The sequence below is a fragment of the Cydia fagiglandana genome, chromosome 14, assembly GCF_963556715.1.
Source record: "Cydia fagiglandana chromosome 14, ilCydFagi1.1, whole genome shotgun sequence".
NCBI classification, from domain to species: Eukaryota; Metazoa; Arthropoda; class Insecta; order Lepidoptera; family Tortricidae; genus Cydia; species Cydia fagiglandana.
In genome coordinates, this window is record NC_085945.1 from 14880787 (window position 1) to 14903730 (window position 22944).

At 39.5% G+C, this 22944-nt stretch overlaps 2 protein-coding genes across 3 annotated transcripts; one reads left to right on the plus strand and one right to left on the minus strand.

The window, feature by feature from the left end:
- The first annotated feature begins 918 nt into the window (after positions 1-918).
- Positions 919-11477, plus strand: LOC134670913 (T-complex protein 11-like protein 1). The gene is made up of 9 exons (XM_063528743.1): positions 919-1298; positions 2084-2281; positions 2482-2602; positions 2741-2947; positions 3683-3833; positions 4445-4611; positions 6357-6535; positions 7169-7335; positions 8074-11477. Exons 1-9 carry the CDS (start codon positions 1204-1206, stop codon positions 8268-8270), a joined length of 1482 nt encoding a protein of 493 aa, XP_063384813.1. The 5' UTR covers positions 919-1203; the 3' UTR covers positions 8271-11477.
- Positions 11478-13167: 1690 nt separating this feature from the next.
- On the minus strand, positions 13168-22848 carry LOC134670813 (RNA polymerase II-associated factor 1 homolog). 2 transcript variants are annotated; one of them, XM_063528636.1, is made up of 11 exons: positions 22683-22848; positions 22234-22609; positions 21655-21944; positions 20795-20993; positions 19874-20056; positions 18247-18323; positions 17534-17632; positions 17384-17503; positions 16341-16437; positions 13565-13789; positions 13168-13292 (listed from the first exon to the last, which is right to left on the minus strand). In XM_063528636.1, the coding sequence occupies exons 1-11, from the start codon at positions 22748-22750 to the stop codon at positions 13236-13238; spliced, it is 1791 nt and encodes a 596-aa protein (XP_063384706.1). In that variant the 5' UTR covers positions 22751-22848; the 3' UTR covers positions 13168-13235. The 2 variants fall into 2 exon arrangements, with proteins under 2 accessions (XP_063384706.1, XP_063384705.1); XM_063528635.1 differs by having other exon boundaries at positions 17384-17632.
- Between the last annotated feature and the right edge of the window lie 96 nt (positions 22849-22944).

Sequence of the window (22944 nt, forward strand, 5' to 3'; positions counted from 1 at the left end):
TGTACTACGACCACAATTTATTCACTAAAACATTGACCTTCGATGGAACTTACTCCCCAAAAGTCGAAAAAAGTAGATACATGCACTATTTTTGAGTTTATCTACTCCGAACATCGTAAAAAAAACATCTGCACGAAAATTTTCACAAGTAAATCCGTGCGAAGGTGCAACAAAGAATTTTTTTTAATAATGCTACAATGTAAAACCAATTGATAGACATGTGAAACAAACTATATTTTGCTTCCAAAGAGTTCCATTTTTATATGTTATATATATATTTTTAATATAGTCCCAGTAAGTTGCCCATTCCGGATACATAAGTAGCAGCCCTTGTACTGTACGTTACGTAGGAATTTACAAGTGCAACACGGCGAACGTGGTTCGGGGTAAGATGGTGAGAAATAGTTACGTACTACGGTGGAGCACAAAAAGCGTAGACTTCCGGCGATACATGCTTTAACGTATTCGCTGCTAGCGCAAGTAGAGCGCTACGTTCGTAGGTCGTAGCCGATTACACGCATTTCCCACATTCCCACTTAGCAACGAAAAGCGACTATGAACAGAAAATTCGCTCAGTGGGTCGACGGCAGTAAATGTGTAGGTGCAATAAAAATGTTGACGATCGCTTTAGCTCTTCAATCTTACCAAATTATATAAAAATCTAAAGAAAGAAACGACAACAATATAAAAATCGGCCCTAACTCCGGGTTATTATCGCAGAATCAGAAATTTTACCGAACTCAACATTTTTGAAATTTGCCGCTTTTTTCTACTGACGGGAATGGCTTAACAAACTGTATTATAGTATGTTCGCCGTGTGGGACACCCTTAACAAACCATAAAGCTTTGAGGCAATCGGCAAAATTCCCTAGAATCCACTTTTCAAATCGACCATAGAGTAAATAAAAGAAAAAGTTTGACATCTAAATTGACAAGTAAACGAAAACATCTGTACAATAAATTCAGCGATTTACTCCTATTAACATATAAATATTCACTCCCATAACTACACCATCGATGAGAAAACTCCGGTTAAAGTTTAGGGGTTGTACTTTGTTACATTATTTACTTTTTGTTAAGTTAGGTTATGTTTTGTTATAAGTCAATATAGCTCCGAGATGATATGAGTTTTCGAGTTAGTGCCTTGAAAAAGTTGCCCTTATTTGGGAGTTACTATATCGCAGTTTCCTTAAGTTTTCCGTGATGAGTGAACGCGAGGGTTCAAGTAGTTCAGGGTCCGAGGAATCCAAGAAAGATGAATCGAAAAGTTCATCTCAGGCTGTGCCTACTGGACCAAGGTACGAAAATTGCATCATTTACCTTTGTTATTGGTGTTATATGATCCTTTGTTATATAATTTCTACTTTTTCTGACCTAATAAAGTTACTTCAACCCGCCTTTGTGTTTCTCAAACAAGTAGCTTATAATGGAGAATATTTATTGTGTTCTGTCTTATATGAAATGTACCAATACGGTTTTATCTCAAGTCCTTGTTTTAATACATTGAGTTAATACTCATATAATTATAATTAATACCAATACAGGTTTTTAAATTTTTATTAGGAAAAAAAAGGACTGACTTGCAGTGATGATGTCACTACTGATGAGATCATACACTGTTATTAATAATACTTATTCTATTATTATGAGTACTACCTAAATTATTTTTATATACCTATAGTTTGCACATGCACATCATCCTGGAATCAGATAGTGGCAATGCTATTAATATGTTTTAGTACTCTTCATAATAAAAATTAAAAAAAATTAAGTTGGGGATCGGTGACGAAGCTTACGGTATTTTAGAATTTATATTTTTGACTTTAAACTATTCACATTGCTCTATTTACTGTGAACTCAATGGACATCTATTTGGTAAAATTAATATTTTAAAATTTTACTTGGGCGAGGTTGGGCACCAAGTTTCAAATTAGAGTTACGGCAGATAGTTTTAGAAATACTTATTTCCAATGATATGCGACATTGATAACAGGGTTTTTATACAATAAATATGCTGTCCGAAAATAGACTCTTGAGTGGTTTTTTCATTAATTTAATATCAGAAATCATTACAACATTCCAGCGCCCACAGCTACTATGCCAACGAGCCCATTCAGTTCCGCGTGCGAGGGTCCACCATCACCGGAGCGTCTCCGCCAAGCTTTGTTACACTAGATGACATTATGAAGGCCGCACACGGCATGCAGAATATGGCACTGGCCCATGAGATCGCTGTTGATAATGACTTTAAGCTGGAGCCTTTTGAACCACCAGATAATAGGTAAGATTTCTTGAGATTTGTTCTTATAAGATTAAATGGACTAGAGTTAGGCCAAGAAAACGATGCAGAGGTTTTGACAGCACACACAGTGCAAGTGTTATTCTTATACATCATAATTTCATAGAAGTTTGACATTTAAAATATCAGTAACCTATAACTGTGTGCTTTTATTATACCTAGTATTCATAATTTGATTACAGCTATCAAAAACTGGTGAAGGAGACAATGCACAGAGCATACTTCGACATACTGAAAGAACAGCTTAACTCTGACCCTCCTTGCTACAAGCAGGCTCTAGTGCTACTTGAAGATGTCAAACAGGTAAGATATAATAATAATAATTCAGCCCATATATACGTGCCACTGCTGGGCACAGGCCTCCTCTCACGCGTGAGAGGGCTTGGCCTATAGTCCCAACACTAGCCCAATGCGGATTAATTAGTTTTCCATTTTCCACAGGGCCTATTCTCCATTCTGCTTCCGCGGCACACTCGCATCCGCGAAATGATCGAAGAGGTCATAGACTCAGACTTCATCAAACAACAAGTAGAGAACAACAGCTTAGACTTCGACAAGTACGCCAAGTTCGTCATAGATCTCATGGCCAAGCTAGCCGCCCCGGCCAGAGATGAGATGATACAGAACATCACCACGCTTACTGACACCGTAAGAGATCTTTATTCTTATTCATACAGTTAATATCCCAGATGGGAATTTTATAAAGCAGTATGCAGAGAATATCAGGTTAGACTTCGATAAGTACGCCAAGTTCGTCATAGATCTCATGGCCAAGTTAGCCGCCCCGGCCAGGGATGAGATGATACAGAACATCACCACGCTCACTGACACTTGTGTTATTCATACATTTAATATCCTAAACTGAAACATCAGAAAGTAACAAGTAGGGAACAACAGCTTAGACTTCGACAAGTACGCCAAGTTCGTCATAGATCTCATGGCCAAGTTAGCCGCCGGCCAAGGATGATATGATACAGAATAGAACAACTGACACTGTAATTTATTTTTAACCTTTTTGCTCGTGTCGCCACCGACAGTAATTGTACCACACAGAGTAAGGTTGGCATAGTTACGGGAGTTATAAATGTGCTGTAAAAACCAAATCAGATCTTTGTCTTATTTATCAGACTGTGGCGAAATGAGCTGGATATGTAATGTCTTATATATCAGACTCTGGCGGTTAAAGGGTTAATACTCGTACAGTTATAAATCAACGATGATCAACTCTGGTTAACCTGGGACTCGAACCCACATCTTTGAATTGCCGGTCCAACGCGTTACCAATTCAGCTAGCTGAAAAAAAAACAGTGACAAAGTAAAAGTGCCCTGTGGCCTATTAGCTGAATAAATGTTGAAGTTTGAACAAAAGTGAACCATCCACAGGTGGAGATATTCAGAGCGATCCTGGAGACCTTAGAAGTTCTGAAACTGGACTTAGCCAACACATTGATCGCCATGATACGACCGCACGTGCAGAAGGAGAGCGTGCTTTATGAGAAACTCAAGTTTGAAGAGATGCTTAAGGTCACTGAAGGTAATAAAAATCTGACAAGTGCGAGTCGGACTCGCCCACCGAGGCTTCCGTACTTTTTAGTGGGTGTTGTTATAGCGGCTACAGAAATACATCTGTGAAAATTTCAATTGTGATAGCTAGTCACGGTTCATGAGAGACAGCCTGGCGACAGACACACACTAATAGTTTTGTTTCTGCCGGTTTTTTTTTGAAGTTCCAGTAGAAATGAACCTATATAAATATATTCTGTTACATAAATATTTTTTATGAGAAAGCGAATTGCCTTGCCCACCGCAAGGGCGGTATTCTACCTATCCAATTTCTTTGTCCAATATATGTGTATTAAGTCTCACATTTTGCTTTAATGAGAGAGTGAGACGCACTGACATTGGACAGGTGGAATAACACCCTTGGCTATGTTCGATAGAAATCTATCCAGCAGTATAAAGAGTATCAGCTCCATTCCGAAATAATGTATGGCATTTATGGCATAATATGAATATTTTTGGGTTATATGTAGAGTAGGGGGTTATTTAAATTATACTGTAATATAATTTGCCGTAACGCGTTTCAACGTAAAAGATCCTCAATGGCCTATATACTAAAGTTCACAATTAATAATTCCCTTTCAGACGGTCTTCAGCACACTCGGGCATGGCTAATACGTCACATAGACAAGACCGACCTAAGCTTGCCTGTCACGGACGCTAACATTATTAGGAATGTGACGGCCCAAACTTTGGCTAAGGCGTATCTAGAGCTGTTAGAGTGGGACAAGGGCTCTGACACATATCCAGAGGTGAGTGAAAGTACATAAGTACATCACAGACACCGCGTCTGTCTGAATGTATGTTCGTAATAAATTCAAAAACTACTACCGACCTAGCTAGCCAAGGTGATGATCACTTGGGCTTCGCCATCGAATCGCTTTGTCTCTCTATCACTTCCATATTATTGTGACAGTGACAGTTGCGTTTCGTTCGCTACGTAGCGTTACCGATTGGCATGTTTTCTATGGGGCCTGAACGGATTTTCATGTCGTTTTCTAGTGATTCTTGAGGAAGGTTTAGGTCAGCGGTCGGCAACCATTTAGCAGCCAAGGGCCACATAGTAGTTAACGGAGGTGACGCGGGCAGTTCTTTGTTAATATTTATGACTTTATGAGACATTGTCATTTGTCACTATTACATACAAAATAGCCAAGGCGGCTCTCGGGCCGCAAGTGACAGGTTCACGAGCCGCATGCGGGCCGCAGGTTGCCGACCGCTGGTTTAGGTGTATAATTTGTTAAAGTTTTGTGTAACCCACGCGAAGCCGTGGCGGCTCGCTAGTTGTAAATAAATTAAAACGGGTCACTCACGATATTTTTAAATCATGATTGTTCTATATATCTCATGACATGTGTGTTGGATGCGCATGCTAGCCAACGCGCGCTCCTGTCGTCGCTACTCGTTATGGAGCGACGTTAGTGACCCGCCCCGGCTTCGCACGGGTTAACAAATTATACACTAACCCTTCCTTGTGAATTATTCTATTGATAGGTAACAGTGGCGGCGCGTCAAACATATCCATAGGCAAGCCGGGGCTAATTTGGCTTACATAATTTCCTTTACAATTCTACTCAAACGACCAAAAACAGGCAAGTTGGTGGGAATCAGCTTTTATGGACGCGCCGCCACTGATAGGTAAAAACCGCATTAAAATCTGTTCAGTTTAAGTTTATACAGGGTGTCCCAGAAATCGACGTCAAGCCGTAAACGGATGATAGACCAAGTCATAACAGTTATCATAAAAATACAAAAAAAAAATCCAACTCATGTTTTTTAAAAATTATGGTCACTTTAAACATTCACTAAAATATCCACACCGTGTAATGGTTCTTTAACTCTTGTTACTACAAATTCCATAATTTATTCAAATTTTTTTATTATTGTGTAATCTTGAATAATTACAGGCTGTGGATTTTTTAGTGAATTTTTAAAGTGACCATAATTTTTAAAGAACATGAGTTGGTTTTTTTTTTGTATTTTTATGATAACTGTTATGACTTGGTCTATCATCCGTTTACGGCTTGACGTCGAATTCTGGGACACCCTGTATACAAACACACAAACAGACAGAGGCGGCGGGGGACTTTGTTTTATAAGGTGTAGTGATGAGTGACCCATTTAATCTAATACCTTTTAAACGAGCAATTCTTGTTTATATATACATATATTTCGGGGATCTCGGAAACGGCTCTATTTCGATGAAATTTGCTATATAGGGGTTTAAAATCGATCTAGCTAGGTCTTATATATTATATTATATGTAAATGCACAGGCAGCTTAAAGCTGATACGTGCACATCAATGTCCACTTGTGTTTTGTAGTCTACGAAAACTTGTGAAAACTTGTGTTGAACTTGTGTTTTGTTATCTCTGGGAAAACGCGCAATTTTTGAGTTTTTATATGTTTGGCGAGCTCGAATTCAAATTGAATATTTGGTGTAATATGTCTGTCTCGCAGAAGTTTTTGTTATTAAAATTCTTGCATTATATTTCAGACGGTAACCCTAGACGCTCCCCGGTTCGCAGAGCTCGGTACACAAGTGTACAGATTAATTTGCGTGGCGTCGCTCATACTGTCCAGCCCTACGTGTGGAGATGCGAGCGCAGCTGCGCGGCACAAGCTGAACCTTAAGGAGAAGATCGTGATTATCTTAGGAGATACTGCGACTGATACGTAAGTAACAATTTGATATGAAAAAAACCTCAATAAATATTCTCCAACAAATCGTTTTGTCATTCTAGTACTTAAGTTGTCTGTCTTGATTTACTTCAAAATTGGGCATAAGGTGTTAAGGTGTACGAATCTGTTTTCAGGGTTCCATACCTAAAGGGTTAAAAGCGGGACCCTATTACTAAGACTCCACTGTCCGTCAGGCTGTCTATCACCAGGCTTTATCTCATGAACCGCGATAACTAGACAGTTGTAATTTTCACAGATGATGTATTTCTGTTACCGCTATAACAACTAATACTAAAAACTACGGAACCCTCGGTGGGCGAGTCCGACCCGCTCTTGTCCATTTTTTTTATTGTTGTTCTTGTTACTGAAACTGAAATTGCCTTCATTGCACTCTAGACCCTTGCCCCTAAACAATGTATCTAAATGTTTTTTTTTCGCTTTGTGTGAATGATATTTTTTCACAGTTCTGTTTCTTTTCGACCTTATTGGGCTCATTACATCAAACAGTGTGTTCCACAAATTTTATTTTAACAGCTTTATTATGTATATGTACCATGGTTCGCAATAATTGATTCTTTTCTATTCATTCAGTATGAGATGTTATTAATTGTACTCTTATTTTTTTAGGCAACTGAAAGCAGTGCTGCCATCTATAGCCGAAGAAGTGATAGTAGTCACCGATCAACTGCTAGACTCCCTTGACCAGCAACCTCTGACAGCAGACACTAAGGAACTTATCCGGACCCAGATAATCTCCCTGAGGGACCCCGAGCATAGAGTCAGGCAGATTGTTCGTGAGTACTCAATTTATTATATTTTAGGTTATACATAGGCAGTGTTGCCACAGTCTATAAAACAGTACAGTCAACGAAGCCGCCATCGCAGGGCAATCGTGCGGGGTGCGAGGGGCGAGGGGTGGGTCTCGCGCACCCGAGCTGTAAACATCGCCATTGTCCCGTGTCGCCGTGTCCTATTTGAAATGTTCGTAATTTTTGGGCAGTTGTGTGAAATAGGGTATTTGACAGTATTTAAAATAAATTATTTTACACCGTGCACAAAATAAAGCACCAAAAGATTAATAGAGAAACGTAGACAGCAGTTAGTTTTAGACCCAATTTCTATTTTAAAACCCGTATAAAACTATAAAGAGTAGGTAAATTGATTGTGACGTCACATGCTAGTGTTTCATATAAATTCCATAGTAGCAAAATCGTTTTGACAGTTCGAAAAAAGAAACTGAAGGCCTACCGCGAACCACGTTCGACGTGCTACCTCCCCGTTACACTTACGTGCGAATTTACAAGTGCGACTGAGATGCAACACGTCGAACGTGGTTCGCGGTAGGCCTTCTGATTTGACTAGTAGTCAAATACACTATTTTGTGACAATCCTACTGTGTTCTTGTGCGGTGTTTACGCAAACATCAAAGGTGTCGGTTCACTGTTACTTTTTACACTGTGGTGTTGCCATCTATAAATGAATGAAGCAGTGAATGTCTTAATGTGTTACTTAGTTATTTTCTCTATTTTCAGGTCAAAGGGTCCTAGAATTCCTGAAAATGATCCTGGTCTGCGCGGGAGGCTCTCGCCAGATCCCCGTCGGTCTGTCCGCTCTAGCTCCCGAACTCACCAACGTTTCGGGCACTCTCCTACGCTACGTGATGCACAATAAGGCTGTATTCACTAGTTACTATATCGACATTGTTACTGAAGAGCTCAGTAAGGGATAGATTGGAGAAATCTACTACTGTTAGACTAATTATAACACACACTGACATCAAAACGGTATTATAGTCTGTCAAGCAAAATATGTCAGTAGCAATGTACAGCAAAGTAAAGTAGGGCAACACTCAAAGAGCGGTATTTCGCTAAGAAAAGCAGCAATGTACATCGAAACAAAACATGTAATTATCATAACCTCCATTTTACAAATATTTACGATCAACGAGCATGACTGTACATTGACTTTGCTTAAGTTCATGCACAAACTTATTTAATATATTGGTATTTAATGGTGACAGCAGAAATTTCTCTTGAAATAACAATGATTCAGAATGTAAACAAACAAAGATGGCTGTCATTCACGAATTTCACGATCCACATTCCACAGATAAAACACAGATGACGCGCGCTTTTGGAATTATTCGAAAACAGTGTTGCTACCCGCAATTTTTCAAATTTGCCGATTTGCTTGAACAAGTATAGAATGATATTGGAATCATATTAGTTAGCTGTCATTCACGCATCAACAAAAAAAAGGTTACTTTTGACACAGACAAATCGATATCGTACCTACCGATGTGACTTCTTAAAAGCATTGTCCGAATCGGTACGAAATACTTGTGCGGACAAGTCTGAGCCAAATGAACGCGCGAATGTCATCTAGCTGAATATGAATCCAATATCATTCTGATATCGGTTTGATTCGAATTAACATATGTGTTGCGTTAAATCTGCTTTATATCATGGATTCAACGTAACGTTATAATTATATTCCACCCTTTTTATGTCGACGTTATGGAGGAGTAAAAGAGACGACACTGAATCACAGATAGAGACGACACTGAAGTACAGTCGCCATCAGATATATCGGACCGGCCAAGGTGTTCACAATATCTGAACACGCACTCTAATGCCCTGACAATAGAGGCGTGTTCAGATATTTGTGAACACCTTGGCTGCTCCAATGTATCTGATGGCGACTGTACAGATTAAGATGAAAGTGGACGTCACGTGACCCCTTCTTCATACAAACGTACTCGTCAGAAAATATTTTACACAATTTGATATAATAATATATTAATCATAGATATCCCCTCGTTTAATTTTTTTATTATTTTAAGCGTTAGAAATAATATAAATAGTTTAAATAATCAAAAGATCGAATAGTCAAACGTGGGATAGCTATGGTTAATATGCGATAAACTGTGTAAAAAAAATATAATTTTTTATAATGGCAATATCCAGGGAGGAAATTTGGAACTACGTTTGTATGTAGAAGCGGTCGTCGTCTCTTAAGTACTAGGAACGTACAAGGATGGCTGGAGGCTACTCTCTATAAAGCCTAATTTTAAGGCTTTTAAAGCCTAATTCCTACACGCTTTTTGTGGTAGTTATAAACCCTTTCCATGAAGGGTCGTAGTACGTGGTATACAATTTCCAACTTTACAATTTTCTTCTAACAAACTGTGCTACTATTAATTATAATAAGTACTTTAGAAGTTATGAGGGAACAGATGAACATACATACATACATACCGGTCAAAATCATAACCCTCCTTCTGCGTTCCCGTAGTCGGGTAAAAAATAGTTGATCCACCCTCGGAATAGCCACTGTCTAACAAAACCGATTATTGACAGCGAAAGGTCACGAATTATGTTGTTCCTTTCTTACGCAGAGCGCGTTCTCTTTCTCTCTACACTGTGCCTCAGTTACTGCTGTAAAAGCACATTGTGGAACGACGCCATACTTTGACGTGAGAATTTCCTATTTTTCGATGATGACTTTTTATGGTGTTGACAAAAAAAGTTAAAAATTAATTTCTCATGTCCATCCAAAAGTATGACGCTGTTGGACAGTGCAGCACCCTGCTTATGGCGTGAAATGACAAAATCGTTTTAGTTTCCGATTTAGGTCACGAGGTGGCAGACCTAACGCTGTATGTATAACGTTCTTATGACCTCCTATTTTTAGCATGCATTATACCGACATTCCTCTGTGATATAGGTTGATTCGAGAAAGCTGGCGCGGATTTTACGAATAAATGAGAATTTTGACAGTTCATGTACAAATTTTGCGCCAGCTGTTATGAATTGATCTATACGTTTTTCATGGATTATGTATTAATCGATTGAATATTGATGACACGACAAAATATGAATGAAATGAAATAATATATATGAACTTTGTGTTTTTTACCGCTAATATAAGATAATGTTTTTTTTACTTAACTCATAGGTTGCTTTTTGATTTCACTAAACAAACATTGTATTATTGCAATATTGTATAATTACGCGAGTCATACAGTAATTATATCAATTGTTTTTATTTACAACCACTGCTTTGTCATGTATTTTTTTTTACTTTAAAATGGTGCTTTATAATTTAACTTTGTACTTTAAACCTTAAAGTTACCTTTTAACAAAAAAATCTTATGTTGTTTAAGAAATGTATGCTTACACTAAAAAAACCAGACTCAAAATGTTTACTCTTTAATTTATTTAAGAGTGAAAATGTAGTCATTTATTTGTGTAAAAGTTACAAAATATTAGCTACGCTCTAAAACTTTTATGTAACATGAAAGTGGCTGTGCCCTAGTTACTTATAAAAATGTCAAACATAGGTACCTACTCTACTCTCTTAAAAAATGAAATAATCTAAATATCCTATGGGTACTTAGTACTTTTTTTAAGTAATATTATATTATTATAATCACAATGTTATAGAATAACTAAAATACGTTTTTAAAGTGAAACACCTATAATACATATTAATTACTACTAAAAATAAATCAACATAATTTGTATAACAATTATTACTGAGATATTCTCCCAGACATCATTATTTTTTTGGAGTCAACACAATTTTATAAATTAGTTGTATGATCAAAGAAAACATTTCGTTGTCAACGTATATGTATTATAACATCGTCGGGCGACAAGCAAAAGTCACTATGTACTATCAAAAAATTAAAGTAACAATGCACTTTATTACACCTGTAACACGGTTTATTGTCCAATGATTTCAATGGTGTTAGTTAGTGACTTTTGCTTGTCACCCGACGATATACGTATTTAGCAATCCTGTAAAATCAATATTACGTTTTTTACGTCACAAAATATGGGAACAATTTTTCACGTTTATCAAAATCTGATGTTTTTTTTATTCTTATGAAATCAAGTGAATTAGCCTCTAATAAAGTATCGCTTTTGATCTATACTACTGTTTTTTTACAAGAACCTACTAAACTGCAAAACGTAATTCAAGACCAAAAAAGTAAGACAATGTTGCCACTGTCAGGCGTGTCTCACTCCGCGATTTCGTCGCTTTGCTACAGGTAGCTAAAAGTGCATCCGTTCGGCCCCAATTTTGGGGTTTGCCATAAGCCGCGCGTGGCGGTGTCGCCACCTAGCGGCCATATCTGTGCTGATCGTAACAGACGCGTTTTGTTAGAGAGTGAGTCTTCTGTACTTACGAGTAGTACTATTATTTATTCTGTGCCACTGCAATAATTTGTTTATAAAATAGTAAATTCCTTTTGATAAATAATCACGCTAAGATAAGTTATTTATTAGTAATTTTACTCCTACGATTTAAAAAAAGTACTTTTATTTACTTATTTTTACATAAATGCAAGACGCGCTAGTAAAGTGGCAACATTGTCTTACTTTTTTGGTCTTGAATTACGTTTTTGCAGTTTAGTACATCTGTACTACCTGCTATCTAGCAGCTGTGGCGTATTCTTATTCTACGTATGAACGTTTGACGGTTGCTTTGAATATCTCACCTGGGGCAGGGGTGCGAAACTCCAGACTTCGGCCAAACCCGGCTCCGCTCGGCTCAGCATTGCTCCGAGCAATTTTTAGGGTTGGCACCTCTTGACTTCCTTTTGCGTGCACGACCACAGATAAGATAATCACTTGAATTTTGACAACCCTAAATAGCCGAAAGGGATAGTGCTATATGTTAGAAAGGGATAGCATGATTCGACCCTGAACCGCTGTCAAACTTCGGTTTTGTAGGAAGTTTCCTTTCTGTACGGTAGTACTATTATTTATTCTGTGCCGCACAACTATTCGACTGGCCTGTCGCATACAGTCAGCAGCAGAAGTTGCTAACCGACCGAAGTCTTCAAAATTACTTTCATACAATCTTATTCTCTTAACAATAAAGTGGCGTCAAGATCAATTTGAACACCTGGCCCCTATTTCACCAACGTGACAAGTGCGACAATTCGACAAGTCTCATTGTTGCTGACGTCACAGGCATCCATGGACTACGGTTATCGCTTACTATCGGGCGGGCCGTATTCTTGTTTGTCACCATCATTGTATTATTTAAAAAAAAACTTTATTATATCGGCAAAAAACAGGTATTTCTCTTGCGATGTTTGTGATGATAATGATGACAATTGTCACAAGATTTCAAAGAACTTTCGGTAATTCTTGACAGCAAATGTCGAGTTAAGTTCTGTCGGAATTTCGTGACAATTGTCGTATTTCTTGTGACAATTGTCATTAGCTTCGCAAAATAAGTACTTATTAACTGGCGATATAGTGGAGTTTTTTTTAATTAACATGTCGGTGGCAAACAAACAGACCGCCCGACTGATGGTAAGCGGTTACCGTAGCCTATGGAGGCCTGTGACGTCAGTGACAGTGATGTCGTCAATTGTCGGACCTGTCACGTTGGTGAAATAGGGGCCTGGCCCGCTTAGCAACTTCTGCTGCTGATTGTACGGTGCGTCATCCTGAACCTTGTCGCAATGCACGAAGGTTGATATTGGGCTGTCGCTGCGCACGTCAGTTGACGACGTTGACGTGCATTCCAAGTTCCGACAAGGTTCACGATGACGCGCCGCACTTGATAGGCATGGCGTTCAAAGGGTTAAAGAAAAACAAAGCTAATCAATCAGTCAATGACTTTAATTCGAACAGATATCTTATAAATTACAACACACATAAGTCTAAATTCACTAGTCGGAGCCGCTATGTTTAGATGAGGCGCTAGATGCTGATCCACTTCGAGAGCCCTGCAACAAACATTTAATAAATATTAATATAATTTATATAAGTATGCATTATCCGTTCCTAATTTAGCTTATTATGTTAATCCTTTGACCGTTAAAGACCCTTTGCCTTGAGCCTTTGGAAGGAGCTCTCGAGCCTTTAGACGAGGCTCTTGAGCCTTTAGAAGAGACCCGTGAGTATAAATACGCTACTGGTGCGAGGAAAAGCCTTCGGGAGAGGCTTCTGTACCTTAAGATGACAAATTAATCGACCGAATAACACGTGAATAACTTACCCGTCTCGACCCGCTACCAGAGCGGCTACGACTCCTTTCAGATCCACTCCCAGAGCCCGACTTCCTCGAGCTCGCTTTTGAGCCTTTGGAAGAGGCTCTCGAGCCTTTCGAAGAGGCCCTTGAGCCTTTAGAAGAGGCGCGTGAAGCCCGAGAAGACGCGCGGCTGGAGCGCTTGCTGGCGCGGGACGATGCGCGGGAACTCGCTTTGGAACTGGCTTTGGAGCCCTGAAAGTAAAACATAGTATAGATAACGAATTTAATATTTACTTTTTCCCTCTATTATTGGCCTCGTGGCCTAGTCTGTAAAATGACCTTGCCTAAGTATATACAGTCAGCAGCAGATATACCTGAGCGGGCAAGGTGTCCAAGAAAACATATACACTTCAATCGTCACAAAAATAAGGACATCTAAGTTGTCATTTTAGCGTAGGCTTTCAGTTCGTCACATATATCTTAACTTCTGAGTTTTTCTTTAACACATACACCCTTATTTAATCACAATGACAATAACGGTTAAAAAGTCAGTGGTATCTAAGCACTCAAATTCAAGCTGCTGTCATTAATACCTACACGCACTGCCAATCACGTACGTCAGCAGCCAGGGTGCCACCAGTTGCTAAGCAGTTGTTATTTCAATGGTAACTAAGCATCAACGTTTTATCAGTTTAAGTTTAAAAAAAATACTGTAGCAGCTACGAATTGACACCTCCTTTCTTAAAGAAGTATTTTATCATCAAGTGTCAAACTTAGACAATAGATAAGTAGGTTCTGAGTATTATATTCTTTGGTAGGTTCTACGAGAATGATCGGTTTTTTTATTTTAACTGTCATAGGCGGCCGTTCTTCCAAACCGTAGAGCATATTATATGTTAATATATTTATTTAGCCCGCTTATTGTACTAAAATATACTATATAGTACTAAAATACGATGCTCCGAATCGATCAAAGAACGAAGGAGAAAACAATAGAATTGAAACGTAACACGTTCACTGTCCCAATCTGACATGTAAACCTTATGGCTTTGTAATAGAGGCTAGCCGTGACCCCACGTGAGAAGCACGCGGGCAGTAAAGGTGTTAAGCATATCCAACTATGACTCCTCTCTTTATTTTGTTGGAGGAATGACGAATTTTGTTTTTACAACTTAGCAGAGAGGATAGAGTATACGGAGTTATATACAGTATGTATCAGAACGAAAGGCCAAGAAAGAGACCCATTCATGTTTAGGTCATACTGAGCAACTTTTACTATGGGACCAATCCCGAAACCCCGGAAAAAAATTTACTCTCCCATAGAAAATTTCAACATCAGACCAGCAAAATGTATAAAACTTCCAATTATTTTTCCGCTTTATCGGGGTTGGTCCCATAGTAAAAGTTGTCCAGTATGATCTAAACATTAATGGGTCTCTTTCTTGGCCTTTCGTCCTGATACATACTGCATATCTTTGAACTTATTGTTAGTATAACCTAGCAGTAAACATAAAATGGCATTCGGCACAGGAGTAATCTAAGGAACGCCCACTGCGGGTTCAAACCTACAACGTCCTGTTAGAAAGTCGTACATACGCTACATGTGACATAATATCTTCAAAAAACATATAAACTTATGCGAAATTAATATAAAACCACAAATTAATAATAGAAATGAAACCCAAAAAAAAAAGCTGTAACTTCTAGGTGCGTCCGACTGAGATTTGAACCTGCGGTCTCTGCTTTGAAAAGCAAACGCCTTAGTAACAAGACCACAACGTGCCTTGACAATTGGCTCTAAATTCGGCTTCAGTTAGCTTTCGCTATGTGTCACTCATTCGTTTTGATGATTCTATTCAATAAAAGAAATAGTTTGCAGTAAGTTGACTGACAGACCACTGTCAATGGTTGAAGGGCAAAACGTGAGATAGATGTATGTGATGACAAGACTGTACTGCTTTCGATGATTGTCAAAACGCTTTACCTGAAATTAGCATAGCTATTATTCATTCAATATACGACTATACATGTATGCTTTAAACGTCTATTTTTCCATATTGTTCAGATATATTTGACACGTTGACTGCTTAGATACCAGTGGTTTTTTGACAGCTAAGGTATCAAAGATTTGTTGTAAGTGTAGAAATTAATGAATAGCGACTGTTAAGATATTTGTGACATGTTGAGCGCTCACAAGTAAATGCTACCATGACAGTCAACAACTTTTAGACAGGTTAAACGTTTACCTCTCTTTGAGCACCTGGAGTGTATAGCGACTTCTGCTGCTGACTGTACATCGAATATAGTTTCTGGTTGATGATCAAGAGTTTGTGTGTATTTAAGATTTTTTTTAACCACTAAGTACTATTTCGTTCCTTTCCGGCCGCTACTTCGTCCGCGTAGAAGTCGTTAAAAAGTTACAATCAAATTTTAACCATCTTGAATACATCAATGGCATCTTAGAGGATATAACCAAACGCAGCTGCCATGCCTGTAATTTTTGGTACAGTCAGCCAAGAAAGTCGTCTACCACTTTTCGACTCTATCTTCTGATTGATAGAGTCGAAAAGTGATAGACCACTTTCTTGGCTGACCGTACAAAAATGTCTGCCGATTTTTGCGGGGGAGAGGCACGTCATCACGTCAAATGTATACGTAACGTAAAAATAGCCAAGTCAGATAAACTTCAGTTCATACAATGTGTATGACCATTGGCCGCCTACCTGTCAATGGCTAATACTCCGTTTGGTTATATCCTCTAAGAATGGCATACACGTCCGTATACAATATTCTATGGCCTCACCTTCCCACTGCCTTTGGAGCTGGCCCGCGACCCCCTCGAGCTGGCGCGAGACGAGGCCCGCGATCCTGAGCGGGATCGGGAACGCCCAGACCCGGACCTGGAACCAAACAATACACATTATCTATACCAAAACTTATTTAGAGCAGAAGAGGCACAAAATATAAAAAAAAAATCTTGCCTCAAAATGGACAACTGAAGTAGATCTTCATATTCTTAACCTTTTGGACGCCAATAACAGATACATCCGCACCGCAGGTCCAACGCCAAGACGGATTAATCGGTCACAGACCACAGAGCAACATAGACCTACGTGCATATGCATAAAGTTCAATTTCAGTTAAACACTGCGGTGACGTGGCGTCCAAGCGACAGCTTTTGAGTTTGACATGGCGTCGAAAAGGTTAATGTGCGGTCTAGTACACACTTTATGCGGTAGTTCATTGGACAATTCAGTTACCACACAAAATATGGCGCCGTATAGCGCCATCTAGCTCGGCTTCTGCCCACGACTTCGTCTGTTTAGAACGGTGATTTTTGTCCGAATAATACTAGCCGGGGAATGACATATCATTCGCCGGGTTTCCAGGGAGTCAAAATATTTCCATACAAATTTAATATAAATCTGTTTTGCTTTTTTTTTCTCTTATATAATATCTGCAATCAGTCGCAAGACTATAATCAAATTGGATCAGGGAAATATAATATATGACGTTTCCAGAATGATAGAGCCATTGCCCTACCCTCCATTAAATAAATATCCAGCACATCAGCTCTTTTAAGTCGTCTGACATAGTCCGGTTTAAGTAATGGGATGGTCTGTGGATTTGGATGCATGATCAGGCGATCCTTGTAGATATCATTATAGCGTTTTGCCTCTTCAAGGACAGTCGGCATTTCTAGGTATTCGTGGATTTCACTGTTACGAGTGAACCAAGGTGCAGCGCACAAAACCCTTAAAATATTATTTTGGGCTCTTTGAAATTTAACTATAAAAAAGTAACAGACAGATACTTTCGTATTTATAATACTAATAACGATTCTACCTCGCTGAGCCAGACCGCGCAGAGCCCGACCTCGATCTCGACTTCGACTTCCGCGACGCCGCCGAGCCCGAGCGTGACCTTGACCGCGACTTGGATCTCGACTTGGACCTGGACTTGGACCTGGACTTGGATCGCGACTTGGACCTGGACTTGGATCGCGATTTGGAGCGAGATTTGGATCGCGAGCCGGAGCGGGACCGCTCTGAGCCCGCTGGGGATTTTGACCCTGATTTGGAGCGGGAACGAGATCTGGAAATAAATTAAATTCATAAGAAAACTAGACAATTTGAATAACTCAAAAACAAGTTAGATCCGTCTGGAATAAGCTAAACACACAATATGCGACAAAAAGGCGAAAAATTCAAATTTTCTAAAGAAGAGACTGGGAAGACAACCCTTTACGCCTGCATTTTTTAAATTTGCCGCCCTTTTTTACTGACGGTAATGGCTTGCCAAACGTCTATCATTGCCTAAGGGTGGAATTCCACCTGTCCAAATTCTTTGTCCAACATCAGTGCGTCTCACTCTCTCATTAAAGCAAAATGTGAGACGCAATACACATTGGACAAAGAAATTGGACAGGTGGAATACTACCCTAACTTACAACACAAGTCGTACTGAACTGACAGTGGGCTTAGTCAATATGGTAAGAATCCCGTATTTTTTTTTATGTAATAGCAAACGAGCAGACGAGCCGCCTGATGGGAAGCGGTCATCATCGCCCATGGACATAAGCAACATCACAGGAGCCACTTAAGCGTTGCCGCCCCTTGAGAACCCTAAATACCCGCTTCTTGAAGAATCCCATGTCGTAGCGCAAAGGAAATACCCCGTATTATTTAATTTGAATGTGTGTATTCTACCTCTCTTTTTCTCCGTTCTGTTCTTGTTTTTCCTCTTCCTCCTCGTCCTCTTCCTCTTCTTCTTCGTCATCCTCTTCCTGTTTGAAACATAACATTTATTACATTGTAGTTTAGGGTGATATTCCATCTGTCCAATATCTTGGTCCAATGTCATTGCGTCTCACTCTCTCATAAAGCAAAATGTGAAACAAAATACACATTGAACAAAATAATTGGACAGATGAAATATCACCCTTAGCTCCACTTGCACCATTCCACTGACCCGGGGTTAACCGGTTAAACCTGGAGCTACCATGGCTACCAGTACAATTTGACACTTGGTTAACGGTTTAACCGCTTAACCACGGGTAGGTGCAATGGTGCAAGTGGCCCTTAGCATGATAAGTTAATTTTTAATTTTCAACCCTTTTAACGCTAAGAACACCCAAAGGCGTCGTAACTAGTGCCCTCGGCGCCATGAACACAAATAGGTGTTATGGCCTACGCCAGCGGTCGGCAACCTGAGGCCCGCGGGCCGCATGCGGCTCGTGAACCAGTCACTTGCGGCCCGAGTGCCGCCTTGGCTATTTTGTATGTAATAATGACAAACGACAATGTCTCATAAAGTCATAAATATTAACCAAGTAAGGCCCGCGTCACCTCCGTTAACTACTATGTGGCCCTTGGCTGCTAAAAGGTTGCCGACCGCTGGCCTACGCTGTCAAAGTAACCTTCGCACTTTTACACAAGTAAGGTTTACATTAGCTGTCATGCGCCCGTGATTTTGGCGTGTGAGTAACGTTTTTGTTTATGATGTAAAGATTGTAAAGCGTTCAAAGGCTAGGGTTCAGAAGAAATAATTAGAACTCATTCTATATCACGCACGTTCTACGATAAAACAAGCGGGATAGCCGCTCGTTTTATTCTAGAACGTTTTGATTCGTATACCAAGATCTCTTCCTGAACTGGATTTTACAGCCCAAGTGTCTTGGCCGTAGCTGTAAATATATTTATTTATTTCTCTCTTCTTAGTCGTGCACTCTTGACAGAGTGGTCGTGGTCATGTCACGGTCGATTTCTGCGCCACCGCAGCTCTTGCGATCCGTCGCCATGTCGCTCTGTTTTTAGTGGAGTGGGAGCAATCGTTGACTGAATTCCCTGTGATGGACTTAATGAGGTCTGTCCATCGTGTTGGGGAGCGGCCACGAGATCTTTTGCCTTCGACTCTCCCTTGCACCACCAAGCGTTCCATGGAGTCCTCGTTACGAGTGATGTGTCCAAAAAATTTGAGGATTCGCAATTGCACAGTCGACGACAATCTCTCTTTGATATTAAGCTCTTTCAGAATCCCATAATTTATTTATTTATTTAAACTTTATTGCACAAAAGAAAACTTATCGTACAAAAGGCGGACTTAATGCCAAAAGCATTCTCTACCAGTCAACCTTAAGGCAAAGCAGAGAGATTTATACTTTGTGTTTGCCTGAAAAAATAATAAAGTGGGCGGTGTTGGCCGGTGCGTTACTATGAGCCTGGCGAGTGCTCGCGCGAGTTCAAGAACTATGCTTATAAAAGTATAACCCGCTTATCTTCCTCTGTTTTACATATAGAAACCTAGACACTAACAGAGCGATTGTGATTTCCATACCTGAACAGGTTCCAATTGTTTTTCTCTGAGCCTCAATATACGGTGTTCGTTGGCGCTGAGCGGCCGGTGCGTCACCACGAGTCTGGTCAGCGCTTGCGCGGCCGCTCCGGCGCGGGCGCGGCGCTTGGAGAGGCGCACACGGGTTTCTAGTTCGTTGTAGTACACTGCGTGATTTCTCACAACCTGGAGGAGAAATAGAATACATCACTAAAGTACCTATACTAAAGTCCTTAATTTTATTAATTAACATATTTATTGCCACCCAGCCACACAAGACATCCGCGCCAGGCCACAAAAATTTAATCATATACTTATAGCTGTAGTACCACGATCCCGACCACGAGTATCGAATCGTCCGGCCTGAGAACGAAATCATAAAATACCCGATAGTCGGGTTTTCGGTACTGAATGTGTTAATAGCTGTTTTGTACGTGGAAATCTATGTAAGTTTTCCCTGCCAACACCACTGGGCGTAGCCTAAATAAATTTGCCTATGGAGAATCCAGGGCTAACGCTTACTATCAATTAAAATTGGGTTCAGTAGGTAATTTGACTATGAAAAGGTAACGAGCAGATAAGAAAGCAAAAATTTCAAGTACAAATTGATAGATATTAAATTACCATTTTTACCTAACTTTCATGTGTATCATTTCATTTTATGGCTATAATTCGTACTAATAAAAATTATTTAACTTATAACTTGTAAAACAAAGTATGCAATGTAAATATATACTGCAATCAGATAAGCATTGGTAGCAACGATGTAAGAGAAGTGAGCTAGGCAAGGATCACAAGATTGAATCTCGCCAAAGACAGTGAATTATTCAAAAATTGCCTTAATACATTCACTTGCAAGAATATGCTAGTATGTCCATTTTTTATTCGAAATGGGGCGCTTGGTGAAAGTGTTAAAAGACTTACCAAGAAATAATTCTCCTCGTAACCCTTAGAAGCCTTGCTTTTAACATTCCAGTTGTATTCCCGAGCCATCTTGTACTCATAAGTATCACCGTCCAGGTACGGAACGCCTTCGGTGATGTCTCTGCGGCGCTTCATGATCGTGTCTTCGGTGGGTAGGCAGTAGGCTACGAATTGTTCTCCGCTTTCGTCCATCACACCTCTGTGAACACATTAGAAGTGACTTAAATTTATGTAAAATTTTAAGGTAATATTGAGTTTTCTTTTTCCCATCACGGGACAATAGTGTTGCGGACCTTTGGGAAGCGTGCGCGGAGCCGAAGCTAAGACGTACAGGCCCTTTTGACACTTTAATGATATGTAAGGGGTACACCGAGCCGATGCTGCCCTAGCCCCTGTCATGGGACTTGATAGGTTTATTATTAATTATTTATTATGTAGTGGCTATATTTTTTAGTTTCTTTTTAACAAAAATAATATAAATCCACTTTTGACACACAATGAGCACTGGCTCATTAACAAATGAATATGAGGATGAGAAATGTATTGTTGAATCTCATCAATTAATTAGGATATAATTACTTAAACTATAAAACACAGTATCATTTTCTAATCATTCAATTCCCTGGCTGCACCGACTTATTTTAACATATTCAAAAAACAAAAACGACTTATTTTAACATATTCAAAAAACATAAATATGGGATGCCAATCTTTAAAAAACTAAAGATACTTAGAGTTTTTAGAGCCATAATTTTTCTGCTTTTTAAGCCTTGGAGCTATTAAACTCCTGTAAACAATGACCAATGGCTATTCTATGGCCACCCCTATATAAAAAGAAAAAGGTACAATTAAATACTGACCGAATCATAGCCTGTGACATAGCTTCAATTTGTCCAGCGACATTTTTATCCGAAGGTGCAGGATCCGTGTCAAATATGACCTGTGCACACGGATACTTCCACATCTCAAAGTCTGGGAACACCGGCATAATCTCCACGGGCACAACTCCTGGCTTGCTGTAGTGCTTCTCGATCGGCAACTTATTGTCTTCAAATGTCTTTTCGATGGCCTTGATCTGGCTCTCACGGTCCATATAAAGAGTCTCTTCGCTGAATATCTTCTTGACATTGTAACCCACTTTAGCTTCAACCTGTAAATTTTGTTAAATGAATTTGTATATTATATCATCTTCATCTAGGATTCTTATTTATCTATGGGTGGTGTTCCACCTGTCCAATGTCAATGCGTCTCACTCTCTCATCAAAGCAAAATGTGAGACACAAATTTAATACACATTGGACAAAAAAATTGGATAGGTGGAATACCACCCTATTTTAAATATGTAAATGAATTAAATTAATGTGGTGACCGATAATAAAAAAAATGACTAAAACTATGTACTAAGGCTAAAATGCCCTAAGGCCAGTGCCGTTACTGACCTTTTCCATAGACTGAGGCTGGAACCTGGTCTGCTCAGTGGAGATGTACTCCGAGCGACGAAGCCACGACACATTCTTTGCATGATGGCGAGACCTCTTAGAGTCCTGAGGCGTTAAAACGTCGTCTTCTAACAATTTCTCATCTGCTGGGTCCAGAACGGCGTTGCCATCGCCTTGGTAAATGTCCCGATTTATCAAATCTATGTGGACACCCAAATCATGCTCTGTAAGGACTTCATACCGGTAATTCTTTTCCAATGAGGTGGGATTGTACTGAATGAAACGAGTCGACGGGAAAGGATAAGTAATAAACTTTAAGTCAAATGGTATGTCGGGCAGCGTATTGCAGTATTTAACGCGGGTCACAAGCTCCGATCTGTAATGAAAATAATTATGTTATGTATAGAAATGTCTACGTAGCGACAGGGTTGTTGTTTTGAGAAACTAACCTCCTTTCGCCAGTTCTTTGCGGGCGTTTGTCCCGTTCCGGCTCGTTGGTCTGAACCGTTGGCGGCATTATGGGATTCACTTTGAATAAGTATTACTTAACACATGTTAAACTTTAACGCCGTTAAAAACATTTACAATCGCTGTAACTTTATAGCTCGTTTGACAACTGATGCTTGACTGACAGGAGCACAGGAGGACAGATAAAAAATGTATAGAATGATGAATGATACACAGAAAAGGTCCAAATTAAAGCCGTAACAC